Genomic DNA, 23,025 nt, shown 5'->3' with positions numbered 1-23,025 from the left:
TTTTTTTCACCTGATGAGGCAGAAGAAAACTTAAGCTCTGGGCTCAGGTTGGTAGGCCACTATGGTGACCAGCTCCCAAATTAGACATCACCTTGGCTTTAATTCAACATGGAACACTTAATTGTATGCCTGGGTCCCCACATTTACTTATACCATTTGGCCCTGACTCCTCTCAATGTTGTTTTTTCATGTCAGATTTTCTTTAAAAGGTCTCTGTTTACTCCCTCAATTTCTATATTGAAAAAGTCATTGTCCTTTTGATGTTGGGGTAAAGAGACAAGACACCCAGAAAATTCACTTTAATCTTATATTTGTAATTAAGTTACCTTTTTTTTTTCTGAACAGTTAAAAAAAAACCACACTATATTATCATGATTCTAGGTTGTGAACATATCAGTACATTGACTACACATCACCATAACATAATCACAAAAGTCAAAGCAGTCGGTACTGAAGAGTCTAGAGAACAAAGGCTGAGCAAAAGCTCTCAGGGAGGCTCCCACTTGTTGCCAGGCCTGCCCCACAGCTGGAGTCAAGTGAACATCCCTCAGAACAGTCTGCATTGGGCTTGAGTGATCACTGATTTGGGAAAGTGTTAGTGTCCTTGGTACCCAGAGATCTAACCTTTTTTTTTCCCCATCAATGTCCAAGAAAGGGAAAGGGACAGAGGGGAAGTGATGCTTCATAATGCTGTTTACTGCACTGACCTTTGAACACCCACACAACCACAGAACCAATCGGAAGCTAAGGGTGGGCTGGAGAGATGTTGGCAGATGTCATCCACCTCCAGGAAACTTTAGATCATGGGTACTCAATTTCCAACAGAAGAGGTTTCTGGATATCAATGCATTAAGTTCCACCTGAAATCAGGTAGCCATAATCACACTTTTTTGGTTTCTCTCCTCAATTTCAAGGATTCTAAAGTCACAAATGAACTACAGGTAAAAATAACAAGAAGCGAAACTTAGCTTTATTCTACTAAGAGACGGCTGTCTTTTTGGCACAGATTATGTTGAGTCTGTGGATAATGTAAGGGGCTTGTGGTCTGTCAGCGATCAGCTGTGTGTATGAAGTCTGGGGAGATGAACTCAGCCTGCAGGTTCGGGTACACTTGATAGAAGTGAGGGTTACTCTAGAAGGGAAGAGAGGAAAGCAAAGAAAAGCAAGGGCACCTTTTCATGTTCTCCAGATCGTGGGCAGTCTGTTGAACTCAGAGAAATGGAGGAGGAGATCAGAAATGTGGATTAAAGTCATATGGCAAACCTGATCATCAGACAGGTGGTGGGCATCTAAACATCCCCTTTTACACCTGGAAGAACCTTGGATTCCTCCAGAACCAAGTTTGCAGCCTAGCCTCTCTGGCCTGAACTATTCTAGGCAGGAAGGTTTCACCATGTAGGATGCCAAGAAGGTCAACAATACAAAAGTCTATAATTCTAGGGAAGAAGACGTTGCCCTAGTTATTAATATTCTAATATCTCCCCGGCCACTCCACCCAAAGCCCTGACTTTCCACATATAACCAAGTGCTAAGTAACCACAGCTGTTCAAACCAGTGGGTACCAGGAAATGGCAAAGAGTGCATATTTTCTTCTCTTCAACTTTTGGTTTTACAAAAGAAAAATAAAAAGGATTTTTCTTACTCAAGCAGAAAACAGAATGATTCAGGGGTCCCAGGATCCTTCCCCAAAACAAGTTATGAGGGCCAGACTTTATTACTTGTCAGTAGAATTCCAGAGTCTGTCTCTGAAATTTCTGGTGAAGAGTCATTGGAAAGAATTTTGCCAAGAGACAAGTGTAAAAGGCCTCCCATTCACAATTCATGTCAACTTTCAAACTGCACATAGGGAAGTCAAAGGATGTTCTCAGCAATGGAAATACACACATGTAGCAAGGCATGCTGGTTTTGTCCAAGAAGCCCCAGTATGAACAGAGAACTCACAAGTGCCCACAGAGCAACCGGTGCAGGGGCATGCACATGCTCTCGCCTGCTTCTGAACACGATTCCTCTATCTTTACGAAATGTTGCTGGCAGGCCCACACTGGAATTTTAGTGAGAAGAGACTAATCTACAATGGGGAAGAGCCCAGAGACACCTTCACTTCCTTTTCTACCATTTCTTTGGTGGTGTTAAGACTTTGTTTCTCTTTCCTTTTTAAAAAGGTCAAACTTTACATTTATTCTAGCCCAGCTGGGGATTAGTGATAATCAATTCCCACTGAAATCATGCAGAGATGGTAAGTGGGATTTACCTTCTCTGGAAATGAACTTCTACTTACCTGATTATTTCTTCTACAATGAACTGGTAAATGACCCCCCGAGCTGAGAAATGTGACTAACTCAAGTTTTTCAGACCACTTAACTTCATTCCCATTTCCAACAGCAGCAGAGGACAACTTGCAGAATATCCTTGATGGAGCTCATGGCTCCAGACTGCAGGGTCCACTCTTGATCTCATTTATGATGTACTGGACAAGCTCCCAAAATGGTCTTAGAAACAACATACCTTACACTAAACCTAGATGGGCGAGCAAAACCCTGGGCACCAATGACTATTCCACAGTTCCACTTCTGAATAGCAGCATATAAGAGAAGGGCTGGTAAAGTTATGGCTACTGGACAATATTTTGAAACAGGTCAAAATCCACTGCCTCTTTAGTGCCTGACCTGGGTGTTTTTCAGGGTGGTCAGCCCTCTGCCTCATCTATAGAAAATCCTTAATCAATCAAAATCCATTAATAGTCAAGACAATAGACAAGGAACCCTGATAGTGGCTAAATAGAAGACATTTCTCTAGCATGTGGGTAGTTGGTAAGGGAATTATACTCAGAAAATATTTCCCTGGCAATGACATATCATTACATTGGAAAATATTTTCTCTCTATAACCTGTTACTAAAAGCTTAAAAGCACTCATAAAGCGGGAAAGGGAAAATGCATATGCACAGTCTGCCTCTCACTATGCAAAAACATTCAGTCTGGGCACATTTTGGAAAGAGGATTCCTTCTGGCAAAGCAGAGGGAAGAGTGAGGATGGCTTTCTCTCTCCCCGCCTCCCTTGCTGAACTAAAGTGGCCTGTCTAAAGGTCACCTGCTACAGGCTCCCACTGAAATTTTACAGCAGCTGGTTATAAGAGGCTTTTCTATTACTTAACTGCGTTGATTAGTAATGGAAACAATGGGCCTGTCAACTCAGCTTCCAAGGGACCCTTGAGACTGCCTTGGGCCTTGCGGCTGTTGATGGGTGTGTCTGTGTCCGATGAAATGGCTGGTGCAGGCCCACTCCTGACCTGGAAACAAGTGGGGCACACATGGATAGTACTCCCTGAGCTCCCGGATTGGGGGCACACATGCCATCACCTGAAGCTCCTACCGGTCAGCCTTGGCCCTTGCTGAAATTCATTTGTTTATGTTGCTCACCAACTGCCAGAGAAATTTTATTGGCTGGGGAGAGTGGAGAGTAAAATAAGGCCAGGAGGAGGAAGAAAAGTAAAGAGAAGGCAGTTTCTGCACCATTAATAAACCCTGTATGCCAAACTTCACCCTGATTCTCTCTCTCTGGCAGCTTTGCCTTTTATATATACCAGGTTTGGAAAAGCAGAAGGAAAGTTCTGCAGTGCAAGGCTGAGATGATTAGCTTGATTTTTGAGGGACGATATTTACTGGCCTAAGTGAAAAAGACATCATCACCTTTTAGTCCTGACCACCTGGTAAGCTAGTCTGATCATGGTCTTGGCAAAGAGACAGGTGCTTTGGGTACTCGCAGGCCCTGATAGAGAAATCAGAGACGCGAAGCATTATGCAGAAAGTACCGAGCAACTGGCTCCGGCCATTTCAGTTCTTTCTGTAGGCTGAGCCTTAGCAGTGATTTAAGATGAAGTACAATGCTTTTTATTACACATCTAATTGTTAATGAGAGGAAATGCAATCAGCAACTCCTTTCCACACTCTACATGGAATCCAGGAGACTGCTGAGTCCAGAAAAGATGTGGCCATTGATGGAGCCCAGGAAATTTCTGCCACCTCCCTTCCGGGGGTGGGGGTGGGGTGTGTAACAAGGGGAAGAGAGAAGAGTTGCAAATATGATGAGTCCCATGTTTGAGAATCCATTGCTGCCACAAAGGGTCACTTGTGGCCAAAACCTGGGTTTGAAATTTTGACTGAAGAGCATTTTAACTCTTCTAAGTATTGCATTTCCTCATTTGCCTCATGATAACTGAGGATACTTTCTTCATACTTTTTCTTCTCAGGTGGAGCAGAGAAACATGTTGAAGGCGAGTGGGACAGCAGGGAGCAAGAGGGACAGAAACAGAGAAAGAGATGGAAGGAAAGAGGCCCAGATCTTCCAGGGTGTATATTCTTGTTTCCTTTCTTTCTTGCCCCAGAGCCTACACGGACAGTTGCCTCCTCCTAAGCACAGTGGGGCTGGGGCAGGTCCTGCTGGGTGCTGGGCATGCCTGCAGTTTACAGGGAGACACTGGGTGCTGTCTGGCTTGAAGCTGCATCTCCCGTCCCCTAGAAGTGGCTCTCTCCCAGTTGGCTACACAGGGAAACTAGTTCTTCTGCTTAACAGCAAAGCAAGAGAGATTCTGGCAAAACACTAAATATATTTATAAGTCATCTTTGTCTGGAACCAAATGAGGAAAAAACAGGTGCTGAGGGGAAAGAAGGAGGGGAGGTGAGGTTTAAAAGTTCCAATCATTCACAAAAGATAAAAGACATCTTCTGATAGCAGCACGGAAGAAGTCAGCTGTGCTGAGTAGACCATCCCGGGTCGACTGCAGACCAACTGTGTCCCAATAGGAGTCTTAAAGCCCCGCTCCTCAGCTAGTCCGGGGAAAGTGGGTGGTGGTTTGATTGTTACTGTTGTTGCTCATCCTGGTATTGGCAGATATGTTAAATACCGCAACTTTAATGAGTCCTGTGTGGAAACAGAGCACAGAGTCATTAGTCCCTTTTCCTGAATTTCTCACTTTCTCTAAGAGGAAAAGAATATTAAACTAGCTGTCAACTGGGAGAAAGGCTCAGAGGTCCTTCCTAATACCTGCTCTCTGTCCATGCCACACAGGAGTTTCTGTCAAAGGCTACAAGGCCTGTCTGGGGGCTCAGCAGGGCTCACTGACAGGCTCAGGACTCTAAGTGCTCATGCAGAGTGACTCTGATGTTTAGAGACTAACAGTGACTATGGTGGGTGTAGCACTGAGCTTCCACCTGCTTCCTATAATGGTAGAGCAGGTGAGGACAGCTCTGAGGTTCCGGCCTTAGTGGCCATGAATGCAGTATGCCACTAAAAAAAAAGTGGGGGAGAAGGGTGAAGCTCTCTGGCTGCTTGGCTGGAGGGCACTGGTAGTGTAGATGAGGGGAGAGCCTGAGTGTTAGATGTGTGCCCCAGAAGCGCCCCTGGTACCGTCAAGGACAGGTGTGTAGGTAGTGACTGGAAATGTGGCCTAGAGATTAAGGCAGAGGTTGGGACTAAACATACAAATTGGAGATGAGAGCTGAAGCTTTGGGGAGAGATAAGGGAGCCAAAGAAAGGAACTCAGGTAAGGAAGAAAAGCCTGAGACAGACTCTTAGGGGATGTCTAAGTTTCAGGAGTGAGACAAAGGAGGAAATGTAAACAATCAGAGAGCCAAAATGCCACTGAAATCTGAGGAGGATAATATTTTGGCAAAAGGAAGGGATACCTATATGACAATTTCAATATTGCTACTAATTAATGGTTACTTTTTTTATTGAGAATCTGTTATGTGCTAGGCACTGTGCTAAGCACTAAGGTTTCTACGCATAACATTTGATTCTCACAACAGCTCTGCATGGTAGGTATTACAATTCTCAAGGAAACTAAGGCTCGGGGAAGCTGTTTGCCCAAGGGCACATGGCTAGCCTCTGTGCCTTGGCTGAGAAAGCGGCCACATCCTCTGTGAGAGAAGTGAGTACTGAATGAAGCAAGGCTTAAAACACTCTGTTCAGAAGAACCACTGCAGAAAGATATGCAGAAGAGTGTACTGAATGTGTGCTTCTGCCACAAGAACAGAGGCAAGTATAGGAAATGAGAAATCACAATAACGGCAATATTTCCCAGTAGCTAGTACAGTTTTCCCAAACCAGTGATGACCTATATCTGACCTGCTCAGGACCATCAGGTATGATCTGAGGGTCCCAGGGATATAGGTTAAGATGAACATTAGGATCTTCTTCTGCCCCAGAGACAGGACAGAGACTTGAGTGGGAGAATATCGGAATTCTCACCAACTCCAGAGCTACTTCCAAGGTCAAAAAACAGTTGGAGGGGGCAGGGAATGCAGATAAGGGGGATGGAGAAAAGCCACCTTTTATAATCAAATGACACTGACAAGAGCTATGAGAAGGCAGCCTTGTGTGCTATTTTGCCAAGGGATTCTTTTCTTTCCAACATCAGATTATCTACTTGGGTTAAAGGGTCTCCACTGTAGGTACTAGAGTAATCTGGGAATTACAAAGCCATAGGCTTTGGGGTCAATACTCTTAGTTTTGAAACTGATTTAAATCTCATTTTATTTCCTTAACAATGCGACTAGATGACTGAGGCAGGAATATTAGTTCTACTACACTTGGATCATCGAGGTCTAGCTCAAGAATTATCTAAGGACCGAAGCTGGTTACCTCAATCAAGGGCAGCATCCGGTGTGCAGCCCAGCCCTGTCTCGTGGTGTCAGTTTCTGTATTATAGGACTTGGAGTTAGAAAGGGCATGAGAAGGCTCCATGAACTCACAATACCTTACAGCCAGTGTTCCACTGCTTACCCTCAGTGCTATGTACACAATTCTTTTTCATACCTGGGCGAGTCTGAGGTCAGTGTATGAGTATTTATCTGGAGATATAGGTGTATGTTCGAGAAGGGGAGCGGGGGGGCTCAGCTTGGGCAGCTGGATCATTTAGGAAGTCCCAGATGAGGATTGTGTCATCATGTGAACTACTGACAATCTGGAATTCATCAAACTGGAGTCGGAAAACTCTTCCAGAATGCTCCTAAAGAAGCAGAAACAGAACTTTTGAACTATTCAAAATAAAAAAAAAAAAAACACAAATTCAGCAACATGTCAAAAGGAGTCTATAGAAAGGCTAAAGCTGATAGTCTTCTTGACCATTTCAAGAATACAAATAAAAATCTTAATCTGGATTAAAGGCAGGATATAAAAGTCAAATATTGGGTAGCTGATTTCATATATAGTCAAAGTAATATTCACTGGAGCTGACACATGTCAAACAGTACACAAGTTTCTCATTGCTAACTCTCCTAGACTTTAGCCTCAATGAGAACATTCCTCAGTACCTCTCAGGCTTCATCCTCTTCTCTGTATCTCTAGGATTCTATTACAATCATAGGCCAAGGGCTGATGAGCAATAAGCAGTACTGTGTTGGTATGTATTTATCAATTAACTATCCCCAATTTGTAAAAGCATTTCCACATTTTACAGTCTAAAAATTTCTATCCTAGCTAATTTCAAGCTAGCTATCTTGAGTTCAACCAGCTTGCAGAATTCATGAAAATCTAACAACTGGCTCTAAGAAGCAGGTATAAACCTGTTTCACTTAGAATAATGTCAAGTTTCATCTATGTTGTAGCGTATGACAGCATTTCCTTTCTTTTAAGGCTGGATAATATTCTATTCTATTCTCTCTCTCTCTCTCTCTGTGTACATACACACACACACACACACACACACACACACACACACAGAGGAACTGGGCTTCCCTGGTGGCTCAAATGGTAAAGAATCTGCCTGCAATGCAAGAGACCCAGGTTCGACCCCTGGGTTGGGAAGATCCCCTGGAGAAGGGAATGGCTACCCACTCCAGTGTTCCTGCCTGGAAAAGCCCATGGACAAAGGAGCCTGGTGGGCTATATAGTCCATGGGTTCACAAAGAGTTGGACACAGCTGAGCGACTAAGCATACATACTGTTTTCCATGGAGGCTGCACTATTTCACATTCTTTACAAGATGTAAATAAGCTCATGAGATACATGATCATCTGTGTTCATAAGACATATTGGTAGACATATCTGTAGTTTTCTTTGTTTGGTTTCAGGATTAGGGTAATGCCAGCCTCACATAATTAGGTAGGAAATATTCACACTGCTTTTATCTTTTGGAGGAAAGGATAGAGCATTGGTATAATTTCTTCCTTAAACATTTGGTAGAATTCATCAGTGAGCCCATATGGGCTTGGTGCTTTCTGTTTTGGACAGTTATTATTTATTCTATTTCTTTAATAAGGCTAGGTCTATCCAGAATGATTATTTCTTCCTAAGTTGTGGAATATTGTATTTTTCAAGGGATTGGTCCATTTCATCTGGATTATCAGTTTGGAAGGCACAGAATTGTTCATAGCATTCCTTTATTATAATCCTTTTAATGTCTATGGGATCTGTAGTGATACAAAGTTTAATATTCAAAACTCAATATATTCAAAAACATAACAATTAACAGAATACAGGTGAAAACCACACTGACCAACTTGACAGACGCACATAAGAGCATTTAACTAAACCCTGCTGCTGCTGCTGCTAAGTCGCTTCTGTCGTGTCTGACTCTGTGCGACCCCATAGACGGCAGCCCACCAGGCTCCGCCATCCCTGGGATTCTCCAGGCAAGAACACTGGACTGGGTGCCATTTCCTTCTCCAATGCATGAGTGTGAAAAGTGAAGTCGCTCAGTCGTGTTCGACTCTTCACAACCCCATGGATTGCAGCCTACCAGGCTCCTCTGTCCATGGGATTTTCCAGGCAAGAGTACTGGAGTGGGTTGCCATTGCCTTCTCCCAACTAAACCCTATTCACTCCTAATAAAAGCTCTGTATTCTAGGAACTGGAAGGAATCTCCTAATCCTAGCTAACATATATCTATATAAAATGGTAAAAGACCAAATACCTTTTCCCAAAGATAAGGATATCCATTCTTACCAACTGTTTTGAGCACTGTACTGATGGTCAATACAACAACAACAAAAAAAAGAAAAATGAGAAGTATGCAGATTGGAAAAGAAGAAGTGTATCTATATATCTTGCAATGAACAATCCAGAAATGAAAAATCTTAAATATAATTTATAATAGCATTAAAAATAAGAAATACTTATGGATAAATATGACAAAAGACATATAAAACCTTTACATTGAAAGCTATAAAACGTTGCTGAGAAATTTAAAAAGGCCTAAATAAGTGGTCTTTATTTAGAAGAAGATTCAGTGTTGTTAAGGGAAGGAGGGATTACTATGTAATTGTGGGCATGAGGATATAGTCACTCTTTGGTTGGCATGATGTCACTGTTTGTATATATGTCAAAATTTATTAAGTTGCATTTTACTTTAAATATGTCCATGTTATTGTATGTCAATTATATCACAATTAATCTATTTAAAAAAACTTAGACAACTCAATAAATAAATGAGGATGAGATTTGAAAACACTTCAACAGAAGATAAGCACAGGAAAAGATGTTCTCATACCATTAGCTATCACAGAAAGTCAAATTAAAACTACATACCCACCCAAGTAGCTGTAATGTTTTTAAAAACTGACAAAACCAAGTCCTGTCAGGGATGTGGAAAAATAGGACATTGACACATTGTTAGTGGAAATGTGAAATAGTTTCCCCAAGTGCTACTTTGGGAAATAGCTTGGTAGTTCCTTTTAAATTTCAATGTATATTCAGAAATCATACTTCTAGGTATTTACCCAAGAGAAATGAAAGAAAAAAACGTTCACACAAAAGCCTCTATTGGGATGTTTTCAGTATCACAAAGACTGAAAACATTCCAAAAATGTCCTTAAACTGGTAAATGAAGAAAGAAATTGGTTCATCTACACAAGGGAATACCACTCAGCAATAAAAAGGAACAAAGTATTAACACATGCAACAATGTGAATCAATCTCAAAAGAAGTGACACAAAAGAAAAATGCAAAAAGCTACATAAATATGGGCTTCCCTGGTAGCTCAGCAGGAAAGACTCTGCCTGCCAGTGTAGGAGACATGGGTTTGATCCCTGGTCTAGGAGATCCTACCCGCTGTGGAGCTCCTAAGCCTGTGTGCTGCAACTACTGAGTCTGTGCTCTAGGGCCTGGGATCCGCAACTACTGAGCCTGCGCACAGCAACTACCGAAGCCCATGTGCCTAGAGTCCATGCTCCACAACAAGAGAATCCACAGCAATGAGAAGCCTGAGCACCGCAACTGGAGAGCAGCCCACTCGCTGCAACTAGAGAAAAAGCCCACACAGCAGTGAAGACCCAGCACAGCCACGATTAAATATAAATAAAATTCTTTTCAAAAGCTACATTAATATAATTTTATATGACACTTATAAGAGCAAAACTACAGGGATAGTAGCTAGGGGTTGAGGAGAGAGGATTAATATGAAGGGGTATCATTTTTAAGGTGATGAAACTGTTCTTGAGTATGGGGTTTACAAAACTGCAAATTTCTATGCAAAATATATAGAAGTACACGAAAAAAAGGAACAAATTTTCCTGTATGTAAATTATAGTTCAAAAATCAAATGAACGTCTACAGTAAAAAAAAACTGTATGTGAATCATGCAGGTAAAACAGGTCTAGTGCTAAAAGAATGAGCTTTACATTCAACAAGGAAGACAAAAGTATCGCTCTCTTCTCCAGAGCAGAGGCTGCCTAAAGTGCTGAGAGGCAGGATTCAGGATGGGCTTCAAATCCTTGCTCTCATCTTTTCCTGAGTTGTGCAGAAGATTCTGTCCTCTATGATACCCCACCTACTCTTTCTGTCATGGAAGCAGCTTTCAAACCTTGGGGCCATTTTCTGATCTGGGCCTTTGGCTAACACCACGAAAAAGAACTTGGTGCTTTCGAGGTGACATTCTTCCTTCTAAGTCATGTCTTTCTCCAAATGTCAAGATGTTTGGGCCAGGGGGTGTAAGAGAATAAAAGAGACAGGATTCAAATTGCTGGAGGCATCATTCCTTAAATGGGAAGTGAACTCAGGGGCGGATCAGGGGGTTCATGCAGCCTCCCGTGGCACTTTTTGCAGGCACAGGTGTGCAGGTCCTCAGATTCTGGACAGGTTCCAATTTGAGTCATTATGTTCTCTCTCCCCAAGTACCCCCTACTGTTTCTAGTGGATACAGAATTCTTATTCACTTCCTGTACTAAACTGTTGTGTAGAGTTGCTGTGCAGCTGTTGAACAGCTGCCACATTCTTCTCCATACACAGTCTCTAAAGCACTTTTGGATGAAAGGCAGCTATATAAACATATTTTATTGTCAAGTACTGGTTGCCTTTCCACTTAGTAGTAGACTTTGTGAGGTTCTAACTATCAAATCCAGATCTGTATTCCACAGCACATCTATGTTAATTTCTTCTCCTTCCTGCTCCTCAAACCCCTCTAAACAATAAGGCTCTTACCACAAGGGTCCGTAGACAAAGAGTTCCTGCAGGTGCACGAGGGTCCAAGGCAGCTACAAGATCCCACACTTTAATTTTTCTAAAGATCAAAAAGGGGACCAAAATCTTAATAAAGAGCAAAATTAAAGGGACACAAGAAAAATAGCAAGAAGTCATGGCAATAAATATATATGGTGAAGATAGTTGATACGATAAATGCAGCTCACAGGATATATAAAAACGTTTTTGATTTGGAGACTCAGTTCATGCATTCATTCTTGGGTAGAGGTTATTAAGTCTTAAAAGGGGAAAATGTATGTGATTAACCTAAAAACAAGAAATAGGTTAGCTTTAAACAAACTGAAGAGAGTGAACAGTGAAGTCACACCATACTTTGGGGCCAAAAGGCGTTCTTATATATTAGAACTCTTAATAGTAGATGAGATCACTTAGAGCTAGAAACCTATAACTCTGAGGCATTTTTTTTCTGGTCAATTCTGACAGTGGCCCAGGTCACACATATCAGAGGACTGGGGTCCATGTAAGACTCTGAGTTGATATAAGCAATATTTAAATAAGAAAAGTTTAGCCCTTCTATGAATCGATTTTATGTCCTGTATCCTCAAGGTAAGTAACAGACAAAACCCAAGAAAAGGGTACAGATCAAAACCAGGGCAGTAAGAAAAATACAGCCTTGGACTTAGCTGAAACATGTAGTCATACCCCCAACAACTTCCCAAGGGTCTGACAGTGACGGCTGACTCAAAGCAGAGGAAATGGGTCTGTTAACACTTACTGCTGCTTGAGTCGTCTTAATGAATCAAGTATAGCCAGCTCGTAAACTAAGATAAAGTTGTAAGTTAGTTTCTGATATTTTTAAAAAGCTGCCAATATTTGAACTGTGGCCTTCCTGTCCTCCACATCAGGCACCCTGATGAGAAGAAATGACAGACAGCATTTCATAAATGAGTTCTCTCTTGTAAGAATATACTATGTGCTCATTAGCGTCGCTGGATGTGGGATCCATCCACAACATGAACGGAGTCTGTAACCACTGGAAAGTAGACTGAAGGAAAGTAAAGATTATTTAATGCACTGTGACTGAAATGCCAGCAGTATACTAAGTCCCCTCCAAAGATACTATCCTCCAACATTTCAATTTTATTAACAAGTCACTATTTTATATCCATATCCTGATATACTAGGGTTTATCCAGTTCTCTGCTTTATAGGGCAAAATAAATATATGAAAAAAAATCCAAAATACTAATGAAAATCATGAGCAAACAAGTATAATTAAATGACTGCGAAGATTATTTGGAAAAGAGTGAACAAAGGAGATGTGAATACATGGATTAGACACAAGAATACTGTATCAGATTCTTTCTGTGATATCTATAATCTTTTGGAGACAAGGAAAGGCTATGTTTAACATTCTAAGGCAGGGGGGATTAAGAGAACTTTTAAAAACCCTGTCAGCACGCTCACCCATCATAGGCTCCACTGACTATCCTCTTGTTATCAAATCGAATACAGCGCACCAATTCCTCATGGCCTTCTAACACTCGTAAGCATGCACCACATTCTATGTCCCATAATCTGAAAGAGAACATTGAGTGGAGTGAATTTCCATGCATTCTTTTCTAAGCTTGGAATGTTATAACAACATACATCGTATGTCTTTTAAAATATCCAAAATATAAAAACCAATCAACACTCATATACAAATATATTACTTTCAGTGTAATTTATTTACTTTCTGCCATAGAAGCAGAAAAATGTACGATTTAAGTTCAAATATGTTGTAAATATTTTTAAAGCATCAAGCTTCATATAAACCTATAATCAGGGTCACCAAGGAATATAAAAGATGAATTTAATGTACACAGTTGCCTAAGAAGGAAAGGGCCAAGCCAAGAAACATAATATTTCTGGAAACCACAATTAAATAAGAATGAGATACAGGAACGGTGACATCCTGCTCTCACAAAATATGTGTACCTCTATCACTGAGGACACCCTCAGCTTTCACCCCACTGTTCAGGACAGTTTTTCTCATATAATAGAAATGCAAAGTAAGTTCTCAAAAATTTTTATATACCAATTTAAATTATGTATGCCTTCTGACCAATCCACATGATTTCTAGGAATGCTAATTTCCTTAGATATAACAATGTCTGTCTGTCGTTTTTTCAATGGCTTTTTCATTCCCTTAGCACTTCTTTGAAGGAGAGGAGAGGGTTGATAAATCTTTCAAATTCTATGCATATGTGTGTCATTCATTTTCATGAAGGGAAAACACCGAAAAGTACTTCAATTTGAGGATTCTTCATAAGTTGTTCATAATTTCGAAGACTGGTAGGTCCCTGGCCCATTATGTAATGCTAAAAAACCCAAAATTGTACAACTTCTAGTAGGGGAACAAATCTATTTTCTTTTTTTAAAAACACTGGCAAAGAGAAAAGCCCTTTAGCTGTTTATTAGCACTTATCAACTGCAGACAGGAGAAATTTAGAGAAGGGCCTTCAACCTCCATTTTTATTTCTCTTGCTCACTTCCTCATTCAAGAAGTTCCTTTTAAATAGGTCTATCTGGTGATAAAACTATTACAGGAAGGAAACACATCAACAAAAGGCTTTGCTGTGCCGTCTCTCTGCTTGGGGCAAACTTTTAACCTGTAAGAAGCCACAGAAAACTGAAAAATGTTTTATTATAAACAGAACACAGTTGACAATTCCTTTGGTCTGTGCACAAACAATAAATGGCAGGATAATAGCAATCCCTTCTGGGCAAGGGCACCTGCTGCTCACCTGATTGTGTTGTCAGATGAGCCACTCACGACCAGCCTGTCTCTGTACTGCAAACAGGCAATTCCGCGTTTGTGTCCATTTAAGGTCCGTACAAATTCACAAGTACTTGTGTTCCACACCTGAAACAGAAATGGCATTTGGCAGTTGATTTGGTGCTTTTATTAGTAAAATCTATGGCAACTGCAGTTTTAGGGAAGCAGAAAATGGGACTGAACTAGCAGGGGAAATTCAATGTCTTAAACCAATCCAAGTCAAATCCCAGATGACAAGTTTAATTCACAGTAATATAGGGCTAATTTGTAGCTGGTTGCTATCATATGAGAAATCCTCAGGTTGATGTGCTCTTATGGGGTCAATCTCGCCTTGTAGACAAATCTTGAACCTAAAATTACCCCTGCCTTTTTCATACTCACCATTATTTACAGGAATAAAAACCTAACCCAAATTGTCACATGATCTATCTGATTCATTACATAAACTAGTATCTGATTTAAATAAATATTAAGTATTCTACAGTGAGGGTTAAATATAAAATTGTCCTTGAGAAGATATCCATATGAACTCCCCTACTCTAAGGTGGGGACTTACTGAAAAATGCCTCATTACCTTTATAGTCCTATCCCCAGATGCAGAAACGATGTACTTATCATCAAAGTCTACAACATTGACTGCAGCTCGGTGTCCGACAAGTACCCTGCGGAGGGTGATGTCAGTTGGGGAGGCCATATCCCATACTGCAATGGAACGGTCTTTGGAGCAGGTCACCATCATGCCATTATTGAAACGCAAGTGCAGAACTGCTTCACAATGGTGAATCAATGTGTTCAGCATTTCACCTGTATTTACATCCCACACCCTGGAACAAAAATATTACGGTTATCTGAGATTGTGGTGAAATTCATGCTACAATCTATTTTAAGTACTGGATTACCTCACTGCCCACCACTCCCACCCTATTTCTCCCAGTTAATGGTATACCTTACTCTCCTTTTGTAGCTCTGAAGTTGAGCTGAGGTGAAGTGTACTAATGGACCATGGGGAAGTGATAGTTAGAGGACTGGACTGGGAAAGCGGGAAGAGGAAGGGGATGGGATACTGCCAGTATGCAATCCTTAAGACACACAACTTGAAATCTGGGCTAGCTGCAGGGTGCTGAAATGAGGGTGCAGCAACCATCACCAGCAAATTGTTCCCAAACTTCAAGATTATCATAAACCTTCTGACATTTAATCTGATACATTTTAAACTGGTGGGAATTTTGCTAATAACTGCAGCGTTGGTGGTCCCACAAATAGCCCTTGGGTCCTAGAACTGACACAGGCCAAGAATCTTCTGTAATAGACTGACTTAGTACTGTGGATTTGAGCTTGATGGCCTTGGGCCTTAGTTTTCACCACACAGATCAAGGCGTAAAATTACCTAGACTCTAAACATAAGGCCCCATTTCTGTGCTCTGAATGAGTGTAGGGATCAAGACCAGCCACCCCAATATAAATATGGGCTTCACAGCAGAGTGCAGGACCCTTAGATAGCTTGAGAAATTTTTGTGAAGGTGTATTTTACTTTGATCACTCATTTTGTATACTTACTTTGTTTTTTTACAATACATTTTATTTTTTTTCCAATTTAACCCTCTCTCTTTGAAAATCATTTTTTCCCTTGTTCAATAAATGATGTTAGCCTCTACAATCTTTAAACTTCCTTAAGGCACTCCACAAGCACCAATAAATGTTAAATGCTGATAACTCTATGAACTGAATTTGCTATGCCTTTAAGTCAAAAGACAAGAAAATGCGAATAGCCCTTTCTATTCACAGAGGATAATTTGGAATGGTAAACATTTAACTTCAGAGAATCTAACAATGCCGTTAACTGCTTTTTTTCTCCCTATTTTTTTAAAGTTACTTTTGATGCATTATGTTTGCTAAATCCTTTAGCTCAAGGCAAAATTCCTAACAGAGGTTTCCAGCAGTTCTGCTGGTACCCAGAACTCAAGCTACACTGGACTCCAGCAGCATAATGGCTGTGTCATCAAATCACTAACGCCTCTGGAAATTGAAGGCCCCTCCCAGAGTGAAGCTTGCAATTAAAAACTGCAGGGACAGCAGGGGAGGGGCTGGCAAGAGAGAGTATTGCTCACCTGTACACATTTTAAAGGAGATAATGCATGCCTGTACTACAGTTATAACCACCTGAAAGGAAGGCTTCATTCCATTCATGTCATTCCCCTGTGAGGTGGTTTTTGTAAAAAGTGCAAAGTTTACCAAGTTTCTATAATACATGATTCCCCCAAACAAAAACATAATATGTAGTTTCTTAAATGTACAAAAATGTAAACTTACCGTAACCATTCCTAAATCAAGTCTTCCAGTTCTAGACTGACACAGTGATGGGGGGAGCTGATTGCTTATTCTTCTTTGGTTATGAAGTTTCATAATTGTGTTCATGCAGATACAAACAAAATCACTATCTAAGGCAGAACAGAGTGAATCTGATATCTCAAGAGTTCAAAAGATCATTTGAAAGTTTCTACCTGACCGTGGAATCCGACGACCCAGTTATGATCACCCTCTCATCATACTGGAGACACAAGACAGAACCTGTGTGGCCTGTGAGAATCCGCTTGCATTCCAATGTGCTTTTATCCCAGATCTAGGATGGCAAACAAGATCCTTTTGATCACCATGATAATGGGGTGGTGCAGAGACTTGCAGGCTCTATTATATATTTGATTCCCCCAAACAATCAAAGCCCAGAGTAGTGTGGAATGCACTCTTTCCTGCAGGTAGAGCTAAGCACTTCTACATATGTGGCTTCAGTATAATGCAGACTTGACCCTTTTCATTCAGGAACAGGGTTGGCCTATAATTATGTGAGGGCCCAAAAGAGTAACAGCCCATTCAGTGCACTTCAAGGAGAATTTAACCCTAGCACTATCCATATGTATGAGTTTCTGGGGAGAAGCAGGCATTTTTCCCTTAAGGAAATGATTTTGGCTTTTGGACTGGAAATAATCTAAAACTTCCACTTTCTGGAAATATCGTTTAGAGTTTATGCTTTGGGTTGCTTTACACTGTGGTCATCCTTACCCCTTCAGCTACCTCCCCATAACTGAAGAGACCTCACCTTGATTGTGTTGTCTCGAAGGCCGCTTACTATCTTCTGATCATCATACTGTAAACAGTAAACTCCTTTGCTTGTTTCACTTCGGCAGTGGATTCTCTGTAAGCTATGTCTTCCACATCTCCAATTAGATTCTATTGTCTGAGAAGAAGGAATGGTAAAGAAGTAGTAATTAGGAAAGGACTAGATGCTCAGTGTTTTACTGGATATGCAGAACTTACGGCATTTTTTAGAAAAGCTTCTATTTAACGTTGTAAAACACTTTTTCATTTGCAAAGTAATTAAAGATTTATTTCCTAGAACTCTCCTGTATATAACTTGTTCGACTAAATAATAAACCTTCTGGAGAGAGACTGTTCGCCAACAGAGGGGAAGCTATGAACCACATGAGGTTAGCTACTCAGTGCTCATCTTACATTTGAGGTGGCATTTCTACCAGTGAACTTCCACAGAGACTCAATTCAGAAGATATTTGAATAATGGTTTATAAGTGCAACTTTTAAACATTTCCACTGCTATTATCATATTCTCTCTCTAAACTATTTATCTATCAATAAACAATTTTCAAAAGCTTTACATTTTTTGCCTGGCTATTTACTATATTTTACCTACCCTATTCACTTGTAAAGAAATTGATTTTTAACCCACATCAATAAACCCTAATGGGTTTGCTGTAACAATGCTGTTACTGAAGAATGTTGATGATTCTCTAGTATTTGGCAAATACCCAAATATACATAGATTCTTACCTCAATGTCTTGTATAATTTTAGGATAAAGTGCTCTATAAAAAGAGTTGGGAGGTGCATTTCCATCAGGAGGTTTGTTTTTGAACAAATACTGTCCCCTAAAACACAACAAATATTTCTCAGTAAAAATCATATCCCCCCTATACATTTACAAGGTACTTCCTATTTCTTCAAAGCATTTTCACAATTACCATTCCATATAATCTCCATAACTAGGCTGGAGAAGTGTGAAGCTAAACTCGATTTCAGGAGCAACTCCCTGAAAGTTGCTCCCATGTTAATGAGCAACTTTCTGGGCTAAAGGAATTCTGCCAACAATGATTTGCTTTTGGGTAAAACATGATGATTTCTAGTGTAGGACATCAGAGTGTCAGGCCTTCAGGAATATTATGTCAATAGACAAATGGAATGTTTATAGTCACAATTCATCTACTGACTATCAGGCCTCTGTAGAGACAGGCTTACTGGCCTTACCTTATGAAAATTTTGTTAGTGGTGATAACTACAAACACTGAACTAGGCACATGCCCCACAGACTTCCCTTCATTGAGTAAAGCTGTGCCAGTGTAGTGGAGCCTAGCATTGTGGGCAGCAGGAATGCCTGTGTCACAGAGTTAACTTTTACTAGTCTCCAGTTATATGCAGAAAGGTGTATTGGTGACTCAGGCACCCAGGCTGCTGGTATGCTTTAAAAGGAGCAATTTCAAGAGAAAACAAAGGGATCACAGGAGTGTCTAGCAGCAAGTATGAAAGCAGAAAAAAAAAAAAAAAAATGCCTGAGAGCACTGTGCTGTCAAGTCTAAGGCACAAAATCGACTTTCACAGGTGTGTTCCTGGCTATGTACATACATACATGGATTTTATTGCCTTTCCTTGACTCCAGTGAGCAACATTTGTTAGCATCTCCTTCCTTATGACAGCACATCTCTGGAATACTCATATCCCAAGCTAGATCTTTGCTACAAAAAAAAAATCAGTAAATGGCAATCACTTCCTGCTGGGTAAAAAATTTAATTCCTCATCCTGAAGTTAAGAACCCACCAAACACGGTGTGGAAGCTAGTAAACCCCACTATGGGTGTACTAACTGCTGTTCTCACTGGCACTGTGCCTTGCAAAGTGGAGACAGGCAGAAATGCCTCTGAGTGTAATCCTGGCACCAGAGAAATCATGTTTTCTCTGGGCCAGTCATCCACGCCTCCCTCTATAGCTCCATTACAATATAATTAATTGTTCAATGTCTCCAGGAGCACTTCTCCCCTGCCCTCTTCCTATTATACACCTTGAAAATTAGTTGAGAAAATTTCCTATCAGGAAGCTAGCTGGCTCTGACTTCTGTGTTGATACAGAAAGGGAAATCCACAGCAGAGAGGCTAAAATAACTGTCTTTTTAAAGGGACTATAATAGGAGCAAGAAGCATGATACACCAAAACAAAGAAAGGGATAAACAAGACACATTTGGAAATAATTAGGGCTTAAAGATACAGTTTTCTAAACAATAATTATTCTATAAATACATTGTAGGCAAACAAATTTTGAATGAAGAGGTCCTAAATCTGGTTATTAGGGAACTCCTTGGTGGTCTAGTGGTTAGGACTCAGCGCTTCCACTACCAGGTGCCCAGGTTCAATCCCTGGGCAGGGAACTAAGATCCCATAAGCCGCCATAGCAAGGGCCCCCCGCCCCCCCCAAAATCTGGTTAATAATTACAATTTAATAGTTTCAATGTTGACATCCTTTAATGAGGTTAAGAATAACTATATTCATTTGGCAGGTGAAGAAATCAAATGTCAGGGAAGCTAAGCAACTTGTCCAAGGTCACACAGCTAGTGAGAAGACCTAGGATTTGAATCTAAGTCTGACTTCAGAGGTCACACTCTTAACTACTGTATTGTCTCTCAAAGCTCACCATTCCTCATTCTTATTTTCTTTTTAGCCTCTGGCAATTGCATACAGGGACCCCAGGATTTTTTTTTAATATACGATGAAACTCCTCTACATTCTCAGGAAAGAGAAATCCTGTAAACCTCTGATCTCATTTTCTATCCCACTGTATTTATCTTGCCATGCTAAAGCATCTGACTTTCTTCAAGTTAAAGGTGCTACAAAAAAGGATGGCTAAATGTTGAAAACTGGTTGTTCAGTCTATATCTATTTTATAAGTCAAAACCTTTCACGATGGAAGCTCTCTGACAACAGGGACCACTTCTATGTGAAATGCCTAGTACTTTTAAGAGTGTGAGAACATGATAAATGCTAAATATTAAATTCAGAATGTTATCATAAAATGTGATCTGCTGATTAAGAAAATGGACTTATCCCAAGTGGTCTTTTATTACACTTTTAAGAGTTACCATTACTAAGCGGAGAGAGCATCTTCAGTATTATTCAAGAGAGAAAATAAGAGTTCACGTCCTAGGGGGAGACTGTCAAATTTATCTAGATATAAAATACAACTGTAGAGTAGAAATTAAACTCAAAGCTTTTTTAGAAAACTGTATTTATTTATTTTTGGTTGAAGGAAATGGAAGAAGTTTTCAAAGACAGCATTTGGGGAGAGGCAATATAACAGAAAGGCTTTATTGACAAAGGAGGCTTAGTAAGACAACTTGCAAGAGAAAAATGAAAAAGTGATTAGAGACTATTGTTTTTTTTTTTTTTTCAGACTATTGTTTTTTAAAGTGAGGAAGAACTACTAACACAAGAAGAAAGGCAACACGTAAACATAAGCAGCCACATACTGTCAAGGGGATAATAGAGGCAGTCTTCATGGGGTGAACAAATATTTGAAATCTCAGGGATCTATATCAAGCTAAGGTGATATATATGGCCAAAGACAAAGGAATACAGTCAGAACTCTAAAGGATACTCAAAAGAGTAGGAATGGGTTTCTGTGGTTGAAGAGATAGGAGAAAGAGTGATAATTAGTGCTGATCCTAAATTATTTCTCAGCTATACCTTCATTTACATACCCTTTTAAAAGGCCAAGAAGCCACCTGTTCAATGATCTTTTTTTTTTCTTCTGTGAAACTAACATAAGAGATCTTTAACCCTCTTTAAGGGTTTAAACCCTCTTTTAGGGTTTAATTAACCCTAAGCATAATTCTGAAGCTTTTTATCTTTGGTATTTTCATACATATCTGTCAAGATTTGCCCATCTACTTCTTACTCTCCCTGACTTCAAAAAGAGACTGTAAAGTCTCAACATCTGATAAAAGTTTATTGTCATTTACAGTCCAAATGGGAACAAAGTACATTTTAACAGGGAACAAAACCTTTATAAGCTATGAGAATGCATCTCTACAAGTGAAATTTTGGGTCAGAAGTTATTTGGAGAAGATTTTCTTTTCTTTCCCCCACCCCTCGAAGGGTAGAGGAATATTCCTAGTTGCCCTAAAATTTTCCCAAGTAAGCAACTGGTTCCTTTCTAAGGCTAGTCCTGACATGCTTAAAAAAATGATAGACTTTGAATGGCATATACCTATATAGTCTTTTACTTTATTATACAATATAGTTTATTTCCAAAGTATGAATTAAGTTATCAAAGATAAGGTTTCCATTCTTCCATACAGTGAAATAAGTGAAAGTAAGAGAAACATACTTGGGAAGGAGAAATAATAATATATTTTCATTTATGCAATTTTTTATAGCCAAAAATTCCCTGGTATTTGCCTCCTAATTTAATTGAATTTGGGAGAAATTTTAAAACCTTCTAATAGCCAGAATGACAGAAATCTCTTGAATTACTTGGTATAATATTTGGAGGTCATTATATTTATTGTACATTAATGAATTTAAAAGATGCAAAAAAAGGGAGCCAACTATACTTTTATGAAAAATTGTTAAGAAAAGCTGATTCTCCATTCTTAACTGTTCTGTATCTCTTCATGATCCAAGATAAACAACTCATGAAATTAATTGCTCAGGATATCACTGAGCATACACATGCCTGCTGGTGCATCACTATCAACTAAAATAGTTAATATGTCACCACCTTTATTTTATTTATGAAGTATTCACACCCAACTTTTTAAAAATGACATTATAGAGAATCATCCAAGAGAAAATTATATATAGAAGACATCTTCCAGAAGTTCTAAAGAAATGGTACCATTACATTAAAAGAACAAGAACAAAACTGGGGAATTCTGTTGCTCTCAGGCTGGTAACTACATAATGTCTTACAGGATTCAGGATTAAGCAGTAAAAAATCTTGAGAAAATTTAAGAGTCTTAAAAAGAAACAATGATTTATACTAAATTCCAATTTCTTCTCTTTCTGAAGGCTTGAGTTCTTATTCTAGTTGGGCATAAAAATAATTTTGATTACAAAGTTGATAGAATACCACAGGCAAAGGCTAAAGGCAAAAAAATCTGAAAAAGAAAACAGTCAAAGAGGAGAGCTGGTAGTTTTTTTTTTTAATCGTTTCTTGCAAAGCAGCATTAACACATTATTATATCACTTATGAGTGACTGGTCAAAAGAAAAACTGCCAAGTACATGAACAACTATTTAACACTTTTTGCTATAAAAGAGCAAAATCAGTGTATCAAAAGATAAGTGGTCTTGCTGGTTCCCAATAATACTGTATTCCGTAGAGTGAAAGGCCAGATCCTGTAGCTCTCTAAAGAGTAAGAATGTTAAAAGGCTCACCAGCCTCTTCGTTCTGCCAGGCCTCTCCACAGAGAATCTGTCCTGACCATCCTTTCGATGAGCTTCTTCCATAACATGCCATCAGATGTCACTCGGTACCATTCTTTGCACACAAGTTCAGCAGCACATAGTGATCTGGCATCCAAGTATGACAGGATGTTCTCAGCAATGTGATCTAAACCCCGAGCTTTTGGTGGGGAGAGGAGGCAAAGAAAAAAAAAGACATGGATGGTGGTGAATGATTTTTTTTTTTTTAAACAGAAAGTCCTTTAAACAGGAACAGCATTTATTCTGCTA

General features: G+C 39.8%; 1 protein-coding gene across 15 annotated transcripts in view; it reads right to left on the bottom strand.

Annotated features, from left to right (window-relative positions):
- Positions 1–293: 293 nt before the first annotated feature.
- BTRC (beta-transducin repeat containing E3 ubiquitin protein ligase) overlaps positions 294–23,025 on the bottom strand; it is a 182,670-nt gene continuing 159,938 nt past the window's right edge. For all 15 annotated transcript variants that reach the window (XM_042238873.2, XM_042238875.2, XM_060405138.1 and 12 more), the window contains 10 exons: positions 22,729–22,915; positions 18,078–18,174; positions 17,332–17,469; positions 16,739–16,857; positions 14,812–15,061; positions 14,206–14,324; positions 12,884–12,994; positions 11,418–11,496; positions 6,816–7,008; positions 294–4,919 (listed from right to left, as the gene is read on the bottom strand). In XM_042238873.2, the coding sequence (XP_042094807.1) occupies positions 6,847–7,008; positions 11,418–11,496; positions 12,884–12,994; positions 14,206–14,324; positions 14,812–15,061; positions 16,739–16,857; positions 17,332–17,469; positions 18,078–18,174; positions 22,729–22,915 (1,262 nt within the window). In that variant the 3' untranslated portion in view covers positions 294–4,919; positions 6,816–6,846. The remainder of the gene's footprint in view (positions 4,920–6,815; positions 7,009–11,417; positions 11,497–12,883; positions 12,995–14,205; positions 14,325–14,811; positions 15,062–16,738; positions 16,858–17,331; positions 17,470–18,077; positions 18,175–22,728; positions 22,916–23,025) is intronic.

The sequence above is a fragment of the Ovis aries genome, chromosome 22, assembly GCF_016772045.2.
Source record: "Ovis aries strain OAR_USU_Benz2616 breed Rambouillet chromosome 22, ARS-UI_Ramb_v3.0, whole genome shotgun sequence".
Taxonomy (NCBI): domain Eukaryota; kingdom Metazoa; phylum Chordata; class Mammalia; order Artiodactyla; family Bovidae; genus Ovis; species Ovis aries.
This window is presented reverse-complemented; position numbering and strand designations above follow the sequence as displayed.